This window comes from Plectropomus leopardus, chromosome 8 (genome assembly GCF_008729295.1).
Source record: "Plectropomus leopardus isolate mb chromosome 8, YSFRI_Pleo_2.0, whole genome shotgun sequence".
Lineage (NCBI taxonomy): Eukaryota > Metazoa > Chordata > Actinopteri > Perciformes > Serranidae > Plectropomus > Plectropomus leopardus.
The window spans coordinates 32,950,584-32,971,131 of NC_056470.1; the positions used below are offsets into that span (position 1 = coordinate 32,950,584).

Sequence of the window (20,548 nt, forward strand, 5' to 3'; positions counted from 1 at the left end):
TAATGCTTAAGCAAGAAAGGCTCAGTGATCCACTTTTCTACATGCATTGTTATCTACCAAAGCTATTTCTCTGCAAAGTATCTGTTTGCTGCCGTTGCTGCTCTCACTCACAAAGCGAATTAAAGAATATAAGACTTAAGGGTGTATAATTAAAGCATGCAAACTATAAATCAGTTTGATTCCTAGGAATGCCATATTTATTGACAGACCTGGACTACTTTGATGCCCAAGGAAAACTCTCAAATATCTTTTCTTCAAAATGCAATCAGTGCTAAATGTTCAAATTTGTAAACAACAATTTTCCAAAATATTTTCTCAGGCAAATTTGCAGCATAAAGAGGCGACCTCTAGCTCACCTGGTAGAGTGTGCCGCCCATACAGGCTGAGGCCTTCGGGGCGGCTGGGGCTCAATTCCAACCAGTGGCCCTTTGCAGCATGTAACCCTCCCTCTCTCTTTCCTACCTTTCCTGTCTTAGAGCTGTCCTATCAATAACGGAGAAAAAAAAAGTCCAACTCCCACGCATCTGCCGTGTGTCTCACGCTCTCATGATACCTAGGAAAATCTCACGCCAAAACACAGCGGGGGCAGAAGTGTTGAACAATCATGTAAAAAAGTGAACGACTTTGACTCCAGAACAGCTGAGTGTTTGACAGCCACAGCGTTTCATCATCGCGGATCAAACAGATGATGGTCGACAGCAGCGCAGCTTCTCCTCAAAGCACCGTACTCGAAAGTTTGTAATTCCTGAGTTAAATGATTAATAGCAGAGACATTTCACAGGCGAGTCACAGAAGTTGAAGTCAGAGTTTGGCCCATTATCAGCACGATGTGCTTAAATTTACCTGAAGTTTGTTTAAGATGGAGCTTTTAATTTTTATATAATGCTGGAAAATTTAATAAATAATGATGAATCATATGTTTATTGCCCTCCAATAAACCATGGTCAAATAAAACTGTCAGTGAACTATGAGGGCAAAAAACAAACCACAAAAATAATCATTTATTAATCAGAATTGAAGTAAAATGTTCCATTAATCGTGATGTTGATTTAAGGCATGAGGTTCAGACCTTTGTCAGGAGGATATTTTAGTAACTGGACCTCTGTGAATTTTAGTAGAAAATAAATATTTAAACCAAAATTAACCTTATGATATTTTCATATCTCACTTAGGAGTAAAAGGGAACCTTTAAGCTTGACAGAAATAGTAATTTAATGTATATCATGATATATATCAATATCGACTAATATGAAAAAAAGGATTGTGATAAGACTTTTTTCCATATCGCCTAGCCCTAAGCCCAGGTGTCTTTGCAGTCTTTACAGAATACGATACCCTCTAAAACCCCAAACAAGTTGTAATATATCAGCATATCAGATGCCAGCAAAAAATCCCATATCATGCTTCCCTTGTGTGTATGAAACTTAAATAATCGGAAATTGTCAATTATAGCAAACATTCACCTTGAAAAGTGCTTTACTATCAGCTTGCTATTGATTTCCAGGACCTAGATATACAAGAAATATTAATTTTTGCGTTAAAAAAAACCAAACAAACTGCAGTACCAACAATACGGTATTTGAGAGCTCTGCGTAAATTTTTCGCTCGAGACTTTGGGGTGAGCTGGTTTCCCTGCACTTCTTACCCTGCGGACTGATGTTCGGCCTCGTTGGTGGTGGGGTTAAAGGGTTAGAGGGTTAGAGTTCAGGTTGAGGGCTGTTTTCTCAGACTCAGACTAAACTATGATTCAAGTAGCTTTTGTGAGCCAGTCGAATGGAATTCATTGTTGGCAACAACTGTGTCATCATCAGCGTTATCACGATGCTTTACTCCCACCACTTCACTGTAGTGAAACTGTAGCACCTTTGTTCTGTGTGAAGGTGTGAGCTCTCATCTCCTCTGACTTCAAAACCACAAGACTACAGGCAGGTCTCTCATTGACACAGGAGAGATGGGGGCCAGCCTGTGTGTGGGTCCCGTATGTGGTTACGTGATAAACGTGTCTGTCCGCGGCGGTACACGATCATCTGCCACACATATAGCGCAGAGACCGTCATCTTGTCTGAAAGCAGACAGAGGTCATGAAAGCAGAGAGCCGTGGGTGAGAGGGATGATTCAGCCAGCTGTCTGTCTCTCTGTCTGTCTTTCTCTCTTATGTTTTTCTGGACCGAGGAGTGGCAATGGCACGAAACGCGTTGGTGCAGCCAAGTGCCTGGCACTCCACCAGGTTGTAAAAATTCAATAAGTGGAGTAACGGGACTCTAAGGAATCTTTTACTCTTTCTCATGTGGTTGGAGGTTTTCACAGCTGGGGTGCTGGGCTGCACGGTCCGCTCTGCAGTCCAGCAGTGATTTCTTCTTTTCTCCTTTTCTTTTGACTTTTCTCTCCTGCTACCATTAGCCCCCAGGATCCACAACGTCAGTCATCAGTCAGTACATTTTCATGCACGGATTAAGTCAAGCTACAGTTATAACTATTAGGCCATTTGTCCCAGTATACGTGCACCGAGGAAGAATCGATTTATGATGCCATGCTTGGTGGAGAAATGCCCCCTTTCAGCTTGTTGCCACAGGCCAAATAATTTTTATTTACAATAAGTTTGGGGTACAAACCGCTGTCACGTACATATAATCAGATAGCGCTGCGCAAACTCTGCCTTCATTGATTAGTTTGAAGTCACCTAAAAAATCAATATCAGTTTAAGTTTGTGCTATATTTAGAATATTTTCACCGCTTTATCACAGCTCTTACGAACGAGGATTTACATATATTTACATTTACTTTAAAAGTTCAGTTTTAGTTTGACTAACACAAAAATGAGACTTTTTCTAACATCATGTAAACGGACCGACTGTAAGGGTTTAACCCTTTAAAACCCTTACAGTACAAAATCAGTTTTTCTGTGTTACACCCAGATGCATTTAACAGTTAAACGTTTGAACTCAAATCGGTTTCATTCAAAAACGTGAAAAAAAGACAAGGATCAAAACTTGGAGAAATGTGATCAATGATCAAATTTGTGAAATGTGACTCAAAAATGACATTTATATATATATGTAGAATAAAATATAATATAAATATAAAATATATTTGAAAAAACATAGTAATGATTTTTATAGTTATATATTAAAATTTGTGTTGTAGAATACATATATGTTTTTTTTTTTTTAGCATTTTCAGATCATCATAGATTATTTTTGTCTTGCTTTTCATGCTAATTTCAGGCAATTTTCTTTTAACTTTTTACTCTTTTTTTTTTTTAAAAAATGTTTTTTTTCCCTTTGCCAGTTTTTGTGTAATTTCTTGTCATTTTGCTCATTGCCCTCTTCCTGTGTTTTGGAACGAAATCAAGCTAATTTGCTCAGGTTTCAAAGGGTTAAGCGGGTGCTACACTCAGACTGATAGGGCTGTCAAGTTTTGACAAGTGCAGGATTTAGTGAGGACACTGGAGACAGGGTTGGGTGTGGGACAACAGAGACAGTTGCTGCGTCCTGGAATGGCAGTGAAAGTTTGTAGAGCAACAAGAGCAATAAAAGGAAGTGCGGCAAAGGAAATTAAAAGATAGGAGGAGGAGGAGGAGTGAGGGGAAAGAGGAGGTTTGTTTTGAAGGAGTTGCAGGATTAGTGTGAGGTAAGATTATGCTTTAAGGGGAGAACATTATGTCAGCCACAAGGTGGTCTCACTTAATCTCTCTGTTGGTTTTGACTTCTAATTCATTTCATTGTGCGGTTTCAACCAGAAACTCTCAACTTTCCAAGTGTCGACTTTGAATATGTGAACACAGAGTCCTCCTCTCCTCTCCTCTCCTCTCTCTCCTCTCCTCTCCTCTCCTCTCCTCTCCTCTCCTCTCCTCTCCTCTCCTCTCCTTTCCTTTGACCTAGTCTCCTCTTTGCTCCTTTATCTTTATCCCTTCTCTACTCTCCTGCTCTCCTCTGTCGCTTTTTTCTCCCCTCTCTCCTTCTCCTCTCCCCTCTCCTCCTTTCTTTTCCTCCTCTTGTTTCCTCTCCTCTGTCCTTGTTCCTTCTCCTTTTCCCTTCCCCTGTTTCTTCTCCTCTTCTTCTTGTCTCCTCTCCTAATCTTTACTCTCTCCTCATCTCCTCCTCTCTTTCTTTCCACTGTCCTTGTTTCTGTGCCCATATTTCTTTTTCATCTGTCCTTCTCTCTCCTCCTTTTCTCCCTTCTTCTCCTCCATCCTTTTTTCCTCTCCTCTGCCTCTCTTTCCTCTCCTCTTTCTATTCTTTACCCTTCTTCCAGTTTTTCTACTCCTCCTCCTTCCCCTCTCCTCACCTGTATTTTTGTCCTCTCTATTCTCTTTCTTGTTCCCTCTCTCCTCTCCTTTTTCTCCTCTTTCTTGTTCCCTCTCTCCTCTCCCTTTTCTCCCCCCTCTTTTAAATACTTTCCACTCCTCTCCTGAATCTACCTGTTCTCTATTTTCTATTATTTTATATTTCTCTTATCTCCTCTTTTCTCTGTCCACGCCACCTCTCCTCTTCTCTCCTGTATCTTTATCTCCCTCCTCTCCTCTTCTCTCCTGTATCCTCCTCACTTTCTGTTTGCTCTCTCCAAACAGAGCTCCTGTGGATGTCACCAACATTTTACTCCTTCTTGTCGAGCCCGTAGCTCTCAGCTATATTTTAAAGGGCATGGAAATATTTTTCCTCCTTTCTCGCACGTGCGGCCAAGCAAGAGATGTTTCCAGTCTTGGTGGTTTCCGATGATTTACTGATCTATCGTTCGGTTGCCATAGATGCATTACACCTCTGTGGCTGCTGGGTTGTTTGTTTCACCCAACACCACCTCGTGTACATTCGGTCAAAACGGGGAAATAGTTTTTACACGTCGCTGTTTGATAAGTGTGGATAATAACCGTTCCGGATGATAGCTATCCTTACTGATTGTAAAAGAACAGGGTGACGGAAAAGATTGCTGCAAGATAAATGACTTTTCTGACTGGTATGCTTTTGATGAGGCGGTTCTGAGAAGTGCAAAGCCGCAGAATGCAAAGAGCACAATGGTGATGGTAGCGACTTGTCTGCAGCTAAGTCTTTGCCTTTGTGAGCTGCTTACATTACAGTTGGGGGGGAGGCCACTCCTGTTTAGATAGGTGGGTATCTGATCCCAGATTTCTGCCCACTGTCATCACACCTGCCTCGCCAAATATTCCCCCCTCTTGCTTCTGTTCTATCCACTCGAGTGTTTATCTGTTTTATAACTCTGTCTTTCTATTTCTCGTCATTAAATCTCGGTTGTCCTTGAAAACGGCTCTGATACAGTCGGTATAAAAGGAAACTTTTTCCTTTTCAGGGAGTTCACAGTTTTCACTCCTTATTTCGTTCTTTATTTTCTAACTCCTTGTTCCTTTTAAGCTTTTAAATCACTCGTGTGAAGGCCAGGGTCCCTGCGGATCATTTAAAAGTCTTAAAAGGCAATAATAAGTAAATAAGGCCTTAATTTGGTCTTAAAATGTCATTAATTATTTTTTCCTAAATCTTAAAAGTGGCATAGAAGACACAAAAGTGACAGTTTTATGCATCTTTTTTTTCTGAAATTTAATTGTTAAATCTCAAAATAATATGTAGCTTAAAAAAAGAAAAATTCACAGAATTTACTTGTTTATTATTTGTTTTATATACGTAAGTACATATTTGGGCAAAATTTCTCCCTAACCCTAAGTTTTCACAGACAAAACACAATGCATTAATTTAACCATTTGAAACCTGATCAAATTGGCCAAACATCTTTCAAAAACATTGGAAGAAAGCAATAAGCAACAATAGAAGACATTAATCAAAAAATGTGCAAAAAGAAAAAGAAAAAAAAGGTTCCGAAACAAAAGTTTAAGTATTTAATTATAGTAATAGAAAATATAGTTTTCTGGACATTTTTCCCTTACTTTAAAACCTTTTTTTTTTTCATAAAAATCTTTAAAATCTTGCAATTTGCAAGACATTACTTGTTAAGTTGCTCCTTTTCTTGTTTCCACTGTTTTTGAAGAAGAAATCAAACCAATGTACTTTGTGTTCAGATGTTTAAATAATTTTGAAAGGTGTCTGAACGATATGGTTGAAATGAATATTCTGCCCTCGTGGTTCTACTTGAGTGGGAAAAATGAGGTAGATGGAGTGAGTTTTGATTGGACGGCTGTGCCTTTGTTGGCTCTGTGTTGCCTATAAAGAGTTTCACTGGCAGCTTGATATGTGATGAAAGCACGTTTGTCATTCTGCAAAATGTAAACATGAACTTGTGGCAGATATTTAAAATTTATTAACTCTCCTCAAGAGCAGCACCATTCCAAATGAACGTTTATCTCTCTGCAGTGTTACACTTTGTGCAATTTATCCTTCATTTGGTAACAAATATTTTATTAACAATAAACTGATGGTGATTAATGCCTCAGCAGCCCTGATACTGCAGATCTGCACAGAGGAATTAAACAGCAGAAAACAGTAACAGAAAGACATTATTTCTTTTATCACTGAGATTTATTATTTTGGTGTTTATCTAATATGGACAAAATACAACACATTCATTTCACCAGATGTGGTTAAAAGATCATTTTTATCAGCAGTCCTCAAATGGATGCTGCCAGTAATGTGCAGATTTAATGTAAATGCTTTAACAGTTGCAGTAAATTAACACGGAAACATTGCATCGTCAAACATTTAATCCAAATGAGATTTTCCAAACAAACTCTTAATATCAGTGTCATTTTTAAAATGTGAAAAAGAAGAAATTATTATTTTATGTCAGTGATGATTCTGCTACTGCTTTAACACATGCTTTTTCTGCTAATGATGATAATTTAAATAATAATTATTTTTGCTGGTGCCTGCTATTGTCCCAGAGAAGGAAAAAAAGTACACTGCAGGTAAAAAAAATAAAATAAAACTATTCTACTTTTTTTAAATTACTTGTTATCACTTTAAGAACAGGGGGTCATAAGCAAGAAAATGCAGACAATCAGCTAACTATAGTTAACTATTTGAAACATGACATTTATGCTTTTATACTCATTTATAATTTCAGATCTGTCAAATGAATCTTTATTTGCAAAGTGTTGCTTGTGCAGCTGTCATTTTGACGAACTAGTGGCACTTTATACAATCTGAGAGCCCCAAAAAGATGAAAAAATTCTGGCTTTAAATGTTGTACTATTGTGCATCACAACAAGTTGCGGCAGTGACGCTTTTGTAGTTAGTTTATAGTAATTTACTCTTTTAATGGTCAAGTGTGTGAGATTCATGGGGATTTTGTTGCATCTAGCAGTGAAGATTGCAGATTGCAACCAGCTGAAACTTCTCCTGGTGAGAATTCCTTCTTCATTGTTCAGGAGGTTTTTAGTCGCAACGAATTATCCGCAGAGGTCTCTTTCTATTCAAAAGAAACAGACCGGGGGATTAAAACCAGTAAAAATACAAAATAAAGCTTCGTTTCGTGTCACAAATCAGTGTTTCTCAGATGCTGTTTGGCACATCAGATCATTGCCGTTAGCCTACCACCTGCTAATATGTGGTCATCTTTTTTTTTTTTTTCTTTGTTAACGTACAATCCAGATGTTCAGGAGTTTTATACCAGGAGCCGAATTATCCACAGAGGTCTCTTTCTCTCCAAAATAAACAGACCCAACAGTTAAAACCAGTAAAAACACATAATAAAGCTGTGTTTTGCCAATGCTGCTTATTGCAGAGGGACTTCTAACTACAGTGGCTAATGCTAAATGTGATTGGCTCTATCTAGAGCCAGTGTTTGGTTTGTCCGTTCTGGGCTACTGTAGAAACATGGCTGCTTCCTTATGTAGATTTAAACAGCTCATTCTAACCTAAAAAAACCCACCGATTCTTATTTTCAGGTGATTATACACTAGAGAAAGCATATTTATGATATTTTATTCTATTTCTGACAACATATCCCCCTAAATCCTACATACTGGACCTTAAATAGAGGAAAGAAAATATTTTGATCACATGACATTTAAAAAACCTGAGCTCATCTGATGACTCAAAGCATGAACACTGTGCAGAGAGATTTGACTGATGTGTTGGCTCCAGTTTTCGCTGCTTTTGTTGGCCTCCAATAAATTAAATGTTCCTTTACAAATGATCTGGCTTCTCGACTTGTGTAAAATGAGCTCATTGTGCATACATTGATGGATTTACTTTCTCTTTGTCATGACTGTCAGCTGAAGGTGTCTTAGGCAAACACAGCATGTTTGATAAAAATCCACATGCCACCATGCTCCTGCTCCCTGCTCTGCTGTTATTCTGGAGAGGAGACATTTGGCTGGCTTTCCACTGCGTACGTGCGGCTCAGTGCGAACACGATCCTCCAATCCTCTGCCTCCTGTTGTCACAGCAGTCGCTGTGCCCACCAACTTAATCCCCTCAGCTGCGGATGAGCGGGCCGACAAGTAAGTGGACAGCACCTGAGTCTGCAGTTATCAGTTTTCCCAAGTGTGCTGGTGCTCCCTCGAAGCCCATATCTCACGTTCACTCCCTCCGCCTCTCTCCTCCCCCAACCCACGTGGAGATTAAAGCTCTTCAAGATGTATGCAACTTACCCTCTGACACATTTTTTTGTGCTGTAGAGGTGCACAAAAGTTTGGCTCCACATTGCAGTATCCTCTCGAGAGCATCTTCTTTACGTGACTTTGAACCACACCAATCGCTGTCCAGTAAAAATCATCGTTGCTCCGTTCCTCGTTGTACCTTTTCCAGTTTCCACAGCCAGCTGTAGTACCAACGCCCCTCTAGGGTTGCCTGCTTCCTTCCTTCCTTCCTCTGGGAACAATAGTCAAGAATCCCAACATGACACTGCTCTTGGATGAAAGTTCACAGCTTTCCCATCAAGCTGTTATGGTTGCAGCCTCCCAGGCCGAGCAGTGGCACCGTCATGGTTGCCTCCAGTTCTCTGACCTGAGCAGCGTGAGAAAAGAGGAAACTACCAATAAGTTAATCAAAGGAATGTCATTGGACTGGCTGACGGGAGGCTGGCTGGTTGTTGCAGACCTGTGTCACACAAATGACCGCTTTAAAGCCTGATTTATAGTTGATTTTACGGGAGTCACACCTTGATTTATAGTTGAGTGTCAGATTTCACCATTGTGATGTTAGATGCTTGTGTTACACACAATCCGGGTGTATCGGTAGCTGTATTTCCTTTGCTCACAATATAGTGACGATGGGCTACGCACATTTGTAATAAGAGTTATATTTGATGATTTAAAACATTTGGCCTGGTCTCATTACTGAATAGAAGACCACCGCTGTGCACTTGGCTGCAAGTACATTCATTCATTCTTGCAGAAAAACAGCAAAACAGTGGTTTTTTAGTGACCAAGAATAGTGCTGTGAAACATGGTTCATTTTTACCGTACTGATGTTGCATTTTCTGCAGAGATAGTGCTGCAAAAATTTGTTTTTTACTGAGCCATCAGTGCATTTTCTGCTGGGATACTGCCCTGAAAAGTGGATGTTGTTACCGAGCCATTGATGCATTTATGCTAGAACACTGCCACGAAAAGTTTTTTTTTTTTTTTTTTAATCCAGCTACCACTGCTTTTTCTGCCAGAATAGTGTTAAAAAAAGTGTGTGTTTCTGCATCGTCAGCTGTGTTCACACATGCACAGCCTGCACAGACATACATTTTGTGCATTGCGTGGACGTTATGCATCGAACCTCATGGGCAGATGAAGAAATTTGCATCATGTGGACCCTCTTGGCTATGTGGACATGGAAAGTATAATTTGTGCTTGGCTCATTCTGCACCTGGAGTGGTGCATGTTATTCATCAAACTTGAGAATATACTGTACTCATTTGATTGAGTAACAGGCTTTTTTTCCTCTGGTTGAGTTAAACTGAACTCAGAAAATGCTTTTGAACCTCTTCACTTTTTTTTTTTTAATGTATCGATTTGCGATGAATCACTGTTTTGTCTTGTGCATGTAAACAAAGAGGCATATGCACATGCATGCGCACAGGTGACACGTTACACAGTCCTGCTAATGGTCTCAGACGATTGCGCTGATCTCCAGGAGGCAGTAACACGCCAAGATATTCTGCTCTGCACCAGCAAAGTCAGGGATGAAGAAGACCGCTAACAAGTTAACATTAATGCAAACAATGCTGGATGTAAAATACTTAATATTGACTTGGATCCTAGAGATTGTTATAAAAACAGCCATACTTATTACCCTGAATAGTGCACTTGTGTAAACATAAAACACTTCATTAAATACAGAAACTGTGAATTTATTATTCTATATCAATATGTCTTGCCATCTTTTCATGGCACCCGTGCTCTGGAGCTATTTATCTCTCACCCTCAAGAGTAAAGTGTTTCTATAAAGGTGGCAACCTTCCTGTAAAACTGTAACTTTTTATGACTTTGTCAAAATAAATCATCACTGATGGCAATACGTGCTGGCATTGGAGCCGCAAGTTAATTTGAGCAACATCTTCCCAGCAGTGTTAATGGTGATAATAAATGGAGTGTATTAAGAGGTGATGAAAAGCTCCACATGGCCAGTGAGTGATGAGTTGTGAAGGTCGACAATGTGGGGCTTTGGTACTCGCAGGTTTCGGAAATCTCACAGGGACGATTGATTGATTAAACCTGCAGAGCGACTACATGCAAAGCACGTCTTTATTGTTTTTGGGCGTTGTTTTATGAAATAACTTGTGGCGGTTGCGTAGTATTCAAATGTTATTGCAAGCGTGTCATACCAGATCTCTGTCAGGACATAAAGGTAGTGGCAGTGTTGCTGCAGGTGGGGATGTTGCCGCGAGGCACGCTGCATGCATCCAGGCAAATACCGTCTTGTCTCCGAACAGTAAATACTTGTTCACCTTACTCCACCTCACTTACTGTGTCAGTGCTATGGTAATTACAGGCTGTGTTTTGATTTTTGCATATTTTTGGTGCTAAGCATCTCTTTGAACTTCCTAACCATGTTAAACAAGGTCAGACCCACGGCAAGCACTTTTGATATCACATGACGCATTACACGCTTGAACAAGAAAGTTGTTAAAGTTTTGTAATTAGTGAGTGATTTGTTTTGGATGTACCTCTTTAAAATAACAAAAGTTTTAAAATGAAATGGATGTTTGAGGCGCTGGTGAAGAACCTGCTGGTAAAGTTTAGTTTGAACATGAAGGAAATGTTTTAAAATATCCGAACTTTTGGATTAATAAGCAGTAGGGAGTTGTAGCGGTTTTGTTTAAGTGATTTATAACTCAAACGAGCGAGCTAATGTAGTGTGTTTCATGTTAATATAAACAAAGTCATGTCATGGTTTAGGTGGAGTACTTTTAACACCGTTCAGCACCAGTGGATGCATTCAGTACAAACTAGGCTTAGGCGGTATGCAATATTTCATACCTTCATACCTTTCCTAAATTTCCCCAGTGTTTACAATGTATGACAGTATAAGTGTGCAGCCCTAACCAAACAGCACAGACACACCCCTCCCTGTGGGGAGGCTGTGAGTCCAGCTTTTGACACCAATAAATACACAAAAGAAACCCACAAAAAGTGTAAAGTAATTTTCCTGTTTTCCTTATTAAACAGAGAAATACAATTGTACACCTTTTGAATTCAACTTTGGCATCTCCATGCCAAGAAAATGCCTTTCCTATGTTCTGGGGCCTATTCTGGGGCAAGTAGTTAAATCTTTAATTTTAACCTACCTGTACTATTGCTCACTTGTATGGTTCTCCGCATCAAAAGGTGCATTGAGGACACTACAAATTGCCCAGACAAGAGCAGCTAGACTTGTCCTACATTGTCCCATAAGAACGAGCGCGGATAGCATGCATCGTAAACTCTTATGACTACAAGTAGAGAAAATGCTTGCCCTAAGCAAAGCCATATTCTTCAGTGATGGTATTTATTCTGCAAGACTTGAGTTTTTACACATTCAAACTAACAAATACATTAACTTTTACAGTCATTTCACCAGAACAGGCCAAAATATGCTACCTTGTCCAAAGTCTTTAAAAAGGACAGTCATTTATCGTGCCATCAATCACTGGAATAGCTGCTCCCTTTACACAGGCCGATCCAATAGTAAATCCTTATTTAGACGTCATTTACAATTGCATTATAAGCAGCTGATCAATGATACATCATGGAGACATGAAATGTAGTTTTTCAGTGTTTTTAATATTTGTTAATTGTGCAAGATAATGATAATGCTCCAACTGAGATGTATTGACCATGTTCATTATGATAATTTAAAAAAAAAAAGTGGTTTGTGAGATTTGAGGCTCAATTGCCTCATTAACTCATCATAAAACACATTTCATTAAAACTTGCTAGTAATCTAGTTAGTAAGTCCACTGTTCCAACAATCACTAACTCTGGTTTGGTCAAAATAGATCCTTAATTCACCAAGTTGGAAGTGAAAAAAAACATGCCGTTATTCCACAGAGTCTCTCTGCTGGCCACCTGCTGTTTACAATCCTGTAACTTCTCCCTCCACCACTGGGTGTCGCTGTGTCTTTAAGCTCAGCTGCCTGTTGCACCAGTGGAGGCTGGAGACTGAGCTCTGGTGGTGCGTGCTGTGCACTACATACAATGAGTTTAATAGAAAGAAGAGTGCCTATCTATATATATGATATTAGTGAAAAACATACCTTTGGGGATTTAATACCGTGGTTTAGAATAACACTGTGATACAAACATCACCTGTTTGCTGCTCGCTCATTAAAAAAGCGGCATAACAGAGTGGCTGTAACCAGCTGTGGCATCGTGGCGGTGGTTTTCTGTCCGTCAGATTATTCATCTTGGTCGCCTTATGGCCAAAAGAGTGACTGATGGACAAGTCAGATTTAGCGACTGGAGGGCATCCAAGCCAAGTGAGAGATGAATTAGAGCGGGGAATCACAGCCTCTGGACAAGGACAAGGCCAGCTCATGTATTTTCCAAATTAAAGTGGCACATTTGGCCCAGATCATTCACATTTCAATGTCCATATTTGAGTGTTTAAGCACATGAATTGTAAGGATTTATTATGCGGGAAGAAATAGCAGTGAAGATGAAATGTGCAGAGCTAGGAGATGAAAGAGAAGGGGACAAAAATAAAATAACACTTTTACAAAAACAACATGTGAAAATAGAAATAGACAAAGAGGCATGCCTCCAAAATTTACTGAAAATAATAGTAATACGAGACAGAAAGTTAAGTATGTTGACTCAGCAGCTGTTGTCTTATCAGATCACAGTTTGGTTGACAAGTGTGAACCACATTATGAAGAGGAGGTCTCTTAATTTCAGTTTCACCTTTCTTAAAGTTCCCCCATTAGGTGTGACAGGAAATTGGCAGGACCGCTCTCTGGGCGTTACATCTGTTTCCCAGGCAGCCGCTCAACAAAACACGGCCTTGCACACCACCATTACCATTCTCAGCACTCCGAATTATAGGAGCGAGAGAGAAAGACAGAGATTGTCAGCTATCTCAGTGAGGCATGCTTCGCTCAAGGCTACGTCTCTTTTTCCTGCCCTCTCGTCTCTCTCCTCCTTCCATTACTCAGCAGCAAGAGGCAAAAAAAAAAGAAGGTGTGACTGAATGCTCATTGCACCGAAACTCTTCCTCGTTTCCCAAAAGGACTGTTTTTGTCCAGACATGAAAGTGCATTAGGTTAAGGAGACCAAAGGACACAGCTAATATTAATGCAGACAATAAATCTGCAGAGTACGAAATGAATAAATAGAAATTTGGTTTTGCCTCCAGCAATGTGAGATATACTTCGTCTCCATTATTGTTAATCTGCACGGCAGCAGCACCCTGCAATAAAGACTCTAGGGAAAAGTAAGCTGTTGTTCTTTTTATTACAAGCCGTTAGTCTATTGGAAGTTTTGAAAACCAAAATTGGCAGACATCAGGTAGAAAACATTACAGAATTTTGTCTACCAGCATTTTCATTGTGTGTTTTCTGTTGTCAAGACCCATTTGTGACAATTTGATCAGCAGTTTTCTGCAGCGTCATGCAGACTGATCACTATTAGCTGATACAATTACATGACCGACGACACAGGCTCTAGTTTAACCCTTTGAAACCTGAGCAAATTTACTTACAAAAACAAAAAAGGGAAATGCACAACTTCAGAAGAAATGTCCCAAAAGTTAGCAAGAAAAAAAAACGTACAAAATAAATACCCAAAAATAATAATAAATTGCGTCTAATAATTTGTTTAAAACAAACAATAAACAAAAAAAGGAAATTACCTGAAAAAAGGTGCTTAGAAAATAATAATTCAGAAAAATAAAATAAACATAAAATTATGTGAATTATGAAATGTAGATTTTGGACAATTTCCCTAACTTTTTTTTTTGTCCCCACATTGGTTATCTTTTTTTTTTTTTTTTTTTTTTTTTTTAATGATTTGGGCATTTTCTGCATGATTTTATTAAAAGTCCACCATAGAGAGTGAAGAGGTTAAAGTTTGATGGGCGATCATTGACGATTAAAATCTGAAAGATAAATTCAGTACAGTTTGAAACAAAAAAAACAAAATTGTTTTGTAAACATTTGTTTTTCCGTATAACAAATGATGCAATTGCAATATGTAGATACTTAGACATTTCCCTTTGTGCATGAAAAAATATATTTAAAGAAGCAAAATGAAAAAACACACATGTAAAGATGCACAAATATGCTTGTAGAAAAAAGTGTATTTCTAAACACAATAATGACACATAAACTAAAGTATATATTAAAGTAAAAACGTGGTAACAATATGAAATATTACTGATAATAATCAGACATATGATGCAATTTTTCACAAGAGTTACACAAACATTGCAGTTTCGAAACACCTCTTTTGTCTCTGATCTCTTTAAATGAACTTAAGTATGTACTTAACCGAATCTTGTATAATCTACAGCTACACATTAACTTTACGAGTACTGTTCTCAGTAAACAGTTTAATCTACAATCCACCACAGAGACTGAAATTAAAGTTTGTGATCGCCTCAGCTTCATTTCTGAGTTATTTTCAGTTTGATGTATCACTAAGCAACAGGGAAAATAACAGAAAGGGAAAATGGTAACCTAATTGAGAGACTTTTTTTTTTGACGTAGATGTTGAATAGCTTTTCCTACCAGGTGTGTCCTTCAAGTGGCTGGCTAGTCACACACACACACACACACACACACACACACACACACACACACACAAACACACAAACACACGTAAAGCAAAGGCTTAATGGTGAAGTAATGTTGTCCACCCCCACCTTGTCTGTCATGCTAACCTTTCAAACTGGGGGCGTATTCTTCATCGCACACATGCTCACACATTCACACACATGCACTCACATGGCATGGAAACACTGCTCAGCCTAAAGGCTTTGTGGTTGCCTAGCTGCCCACCTACTCACCTGTATCCACCCATCTTCACCTGTTTGGATGCTTAAGATCAAAATAGACCTGTAAGTAATTGCTTTATCAGCAGGTCCTGCTCATGCAATCTCAAGTGGCTGTTGATACTTGTAGGCGCGTCACCGTGGGCGGTTCAGCGAGGGTTCGTCAGGGTTTGGAAGCGTAAATCTGTCATGGTGCCCACTCACTTAGGACACAGTTGCAAAAGCTGGTTGCGTTGTTAAGTCGCCTCTGGAACAACACCGAGCCGAGGATCCTGCCCAAGCTTGATCTGCTGTGTCTTCGATCTTTTGTCTCCATCTCATCTTTCCCACTTACGCAGACTTACATCACTGCCCTTTGGGCCTTGTCGCCTGAAGAACCAAACACACTAAACAAAGAAAGTCAGGAAAGTTAAATAACAGCAGTAACTGGGTTTACTGAGAAACTTCAGACTGAAGTACAGTTCTGTTCAAAAGTTTGGAATCGCCTTCCACAAAACCTGAGTGGGTATATTCAGATGACTGAGAGAACTGCTCAGTACTTTTCGATGGTCTTTGATGCTTTCACTAAGGGTGCCCCTTGAAAGTCAGAGACTCGAATCATCAGAAGGAGACCCTCAGTCGACTAAGACTGCTTAAAGTCAAGCAGTTGTTTTTTTCTGTGCAATATACTGCTGGGGACGTTTTGGTCACCCGATTTTGCTGCAGAGTGAGTGCTCTTGACTTTGAAATTACATGCCGACAGCGGCACAGAGGAGGAGAGAGACCGCACTGTAAGATAAATAAGTGGTTAATTTACAGCTCACAGCAAGTTTATAGGATACAGTCTCTGACTTTTGTTAATTTGCAGTGTCTGCAAAAACTGTTGTTGTGTATTTGCGACCTGTCGTTAATGCTATTAGCTTGTTTATTATATGACGCGAATGAAACTTTGTATGGAAAACGAAAGGAATCATCGAATCTGTGAAAATGTGTGCACAGTAATGTCTATGACAAGCTGGAATGAATAGGCAACATATTATTTTGCGAAGCTGTTGCTCAAACTTTTTGGGGCAAAAATGAATGAATGGGTCCCTCTAAAAGAAGCAGTTAAATCATTTTATTATAGAGAGGGTCGAGACTGTTTGGTACTGTCCGGTGAATTTAAAAAATCTTCAAAAACACAGAAATGATGTAAGATCTTACTTACTTTTCGAGGACATCATTATCTGTGATGTCGCTCTACATCTGATTGATTAAAAACTGTTCAGCAGGTCAAATTGCCAAAATATTAACATATATAGAATACACTGACTAACTGACGCCACATCAGCAGCAGGTCTAAGGATCAACAATGTCAGTAGGCGACATCCTTTTGGCCACGTGAATATCTGTGCCAAATTTCATGGCAATCCATCTATAGTTGTATAAACATTTTACCAAAATCCAAAATGTCAGGTAGCTCTGGAGCAAAAGTCAGGGGGTTTAATCATAAGAAAACCATGAATGTCTGTACAACATTTAATAGCATCCTATAGTTAAAAAAAAAATCAGTCTGGACCACAGTGGTGGATGCTGCCATCCCTATAATCTTGTCGCTCAGTGGCTCGTGATGGGAGAGCTTGAGGGAGAAATTCAAATCCTGCCTATAAGCTCACCTCTGCACATCTGCTCAATCGCTGTGTGAAGTGGGAGTGCTTCTCTGATTGGTTTTGGAAAGTAGTCTGGCAGCCATGTGGTTGGAGTTTATTCGTCAATAAATCAGGTGGGAATATGAGTCTAATGTATCTTTACTTAGTGATACTCAACTTGAGGCCCGTGGGCCAAATATGCCCCCGGAGCATTTTCTAATTGACAATACAAATAAAGTGATTCACACTGGGAATTGTTACTGCACTTTTAGTATACATAAGGTGCCTGAGTGCATAAAACAGAGCTTGTTTATCAAAAAAAAAGTGCCAGTGGAGGATCCCCGCAGCCCCCAGCAGAGGTCCTAGCTAAGCCCTTAATGTCCTAAAATCCTAGAAATGGCATTAAATCCTAGAAATGTCCTAAAATTATAGAAATGTCCTAAAATTCTGGAAATGTCCTTATAGTTATAGAAATGTCGTAAAATCCTTAAAATGTCATAAAATCCGAGAAATGTCTTTCAGTCTTAGAAATGTCCTAAAATTCTAGAAATGTCCTGAAATCCTACAAACATGCTAATATCAGAAATGTTGTAAAATCTGAGAATTGTCCTAAAATCCGAGGAATATCCTTAAATCCTAAAAACGTTCCTAAAATCCTAGAAATGTCCCGAAATCCTAGAAATGTTTCAAAGTCTTAGAAACCTGTTAAACTCAGAAATGTAAAATACAAGAATCGTCCTAAAATCCGAGAAATCCTTGAAACATATGTTTCAAGTATCCCTGCTTTACACACTTGTGTTTAAAAAATATTATTGCTTTCTGAACATATTAACCTCCATCCTTCTATCTTTCTCCCTCTTACTATCCCCCTCTTCAGCTCTTAGAGTATGTTGGCAAAGGAAAGAGCATCATGGACGTGGGTTTGGCCCAGGCCCGCCAGCCACTCACCACCCGCTGCCACTACTATGAAGTGGAGATCGTTGATGCTGGGGAGAAGTGCTACATCGCTCTGGGCTTGGCGAGAAGGGTGAGCTTTCTAAGAAAAGAACAACTTTTGACAACTTAACGCACACCTACACTCAACAGAGAAGCAATTTCTGGCCCTTTCCCATATTTTCCATATGGTTATACATTAGCCAGTGTAGCTCGGTGAACTCAAGGGATGTGGACTCCAGGAATAAGCCTTCCATGTGCTGACTCTTCCATTCTCCCCCTCTGCTCCCCATAGTTCAACACATCATTGAGCTCACATGATAATGATGGAAAAATTTGACAAAAACCTGAATTGGGAATAAGGCGCGTAATTAGCATGTGCAAAATGTTCCTCAGGCCCTGTCTTGGGAATGTTTTAAACACGGTGTCTCAGTGTATGGAGAAAAGACGAGTGGATTAGCCAATAAAGCCGTTTTTAGAGGACATGGACTCTGTGAAGTAGACTCTACTAGTAGTAAACATACTGTCGAAAGCTTTGTTTTCTTTCCCATTATCCAGCAGCTCAGCCGTTCTCTTTGGATATAATGGCCTACTTTATGGTAGATGAAACACCTCCAAGAGGAAAATACAATTAGAGAAATTTTAACACCTCTCATTTGAGCCCTTATTTCTTTTTCCAAAGAATGCACATGCGGTTCCCATTTCAGCATTGCAGCTCTGCAAGTGACTATTACCACGCTGAACAGCTTTGAGGAATAAAATAAACAAACCTGTAGATGTTTCAAAACCAAGTGAGACTGAATGTTTACCAGGGTATTTAAAAAAATCCTGAAAGTATGTTTTTCGGTATTGCCATAGATACAGGCTCCTTCTATTAGACTCATTGTACATATTGCACAGCATGCACCACCAGAGCTTAGTCTCTGGTCTCTACTGTTGGAACAGGCAGCTGAGCTCAACAACACAGCAACACCTAGTGGTGGAGGGTGAAGTTACACGACTGTAAACAGCAGGTGGCCAGCAGAGAGACTGTGGGGATTAACGACATGTTTTTTACTTCTAACTTGGTGAATTAAGTATTTATTTTGACCAAACCAGAGCTGGTGATTGTTTGGACAATGGACTAGATTACTAGAAAGAGTAACACAGACGGGGCTGAGTAATATTGTGTTTCTGTCAGGTTTCAATGAAGTGTGCTTTGTGATGAGTTAATGAGGTATTTAAACCTCGTCAGTCTGACAGAGAGAAAGTTCAAAAGGTGTACAGTTGTATTTCTGATTAATATGCTAATATGTGTAAGAATATGATTAAAATTAGGATTTTGTTGGTTTCTATTGTGTATTTATTAGTCAGAATAACTGAAAGTAAACCCCTGAGAAATTTCAGAAAGGCACAAAGGTATGAAATATTACATACTGCCTAAGCCTATTGTACTGTAAAAAGATGCAAATACTTTTGAAATTGATGCTACATGACCAGAGAAAACAGAGAAAAAGGACTGTGAGATTTACAACCTTGACATATTTATGCGATCAGCACTGCCTGGTTTTACCTCTTGACTGATTTTTGGCTGAGTTTGAGAGAGAGAGAGAAAGAGAGAAAGAGGGGTGGGGGGGGTTAGTCTGTTGATCCACTTCTTTACTCTTTGTGTCCGTAGTTTAGTGATGGGTGGTAAGCAATACAAAAATGCGGAAGTACAGACTGTGATATGGAGCAAATATCCTGCCGAAATGTAACAGACAAACAAAGCATGTTTAACAAATGACCTGCGATTGACTAACAAACACCATGTAGTTTGCAAGTGAAAAACATAACTAACAAACTAATGCATTTTGTAAAAAGCACAATTATGTTATTTCTCAATTGATAGCAATGAGTTGTTTTTATATTCATAGGTTTGTAGAAAAAACAAGGTTGGTCTCTAGTTAAATAGAAGTCCAATATTTGGGCTATAATCACTGCTGAACCGTCAACAGAAATACAAAAAATGATAAATACAAACTTTTTATCCAGAAAAAAACAGCATTTAAATTGACTCATAGCGCCACCTGCTGTTGTGGAGGTAGAATTGCTTAGGACATTTGTGAGGAAAAAAATGGCTAAAGTCATGCGATAATATTTATTTTTTGTCTTTGTAGATTGTTACTTTTATTTTCTACTTGTAAGACGTGTGTGTTTCTGAAGCATGATATAGTAGAAATGTGTTTGATAGGTATATTTTGTATTTGTAAGACAAAGTGCATTAGTTTGTTATTTTTTTCATTTGCAAGTGACATTGTGTTTGTCAGTAAATCTTCGGATATTCGCTCCATACTGTAGTACGAGCAACAGCCCAGATGACGAAAACTATGTCATCCAGCCGAGTTTTGTTTTTGGGGGAGGAGGGATATCTAGGCACTGGTTATATGGAGGGAAGTTTACCACGGTTCATCTACACATACTACCTACATTGTTTGATACAAAGTTGGTTGAAAAGTCACCAAAGTGTCTCTTTAAGAAATGCAGAGTGGACAGATTTAGGGTTAATTTATCAAGACATTTTAATACAAAGCTGCAAGGATGTAAAGCATAAGCAGTAATAGTTTAGGATCTTGCAGGGCTGTTCTGAATCCTGCTTACTAAGCTTATAAATGACAGGATTAA

At 39.1% G+C, this 20,548-nt stretch overlaps 1 protein-coding gene across 3 annotated transcripts in view; it reads left to right on the forward strand.

Annotated features, from left to right (window-relative positions):
* spryd3 (SPRY domain containing 3) overlaps positions 1-20,548 on the forward strand; it is a 65,364-nt gene that overhangs the window by 10,969 nt on the left and 33,847 nt on the right. For all 3 annotated transcript variants that reach the window (XM_042491815.1, XM_042491816.1, XM_042491817.1), the window contains exon 7: positions 17,850-17,999. In XM_042491815.1, coding sequence (XP_042347749.1) covers positions 17,850-17,999 — 150 coding nt within the window. The remainder of the gene's footprint in view (positions 1-17,849; positions 18,000-20,548) is intronic.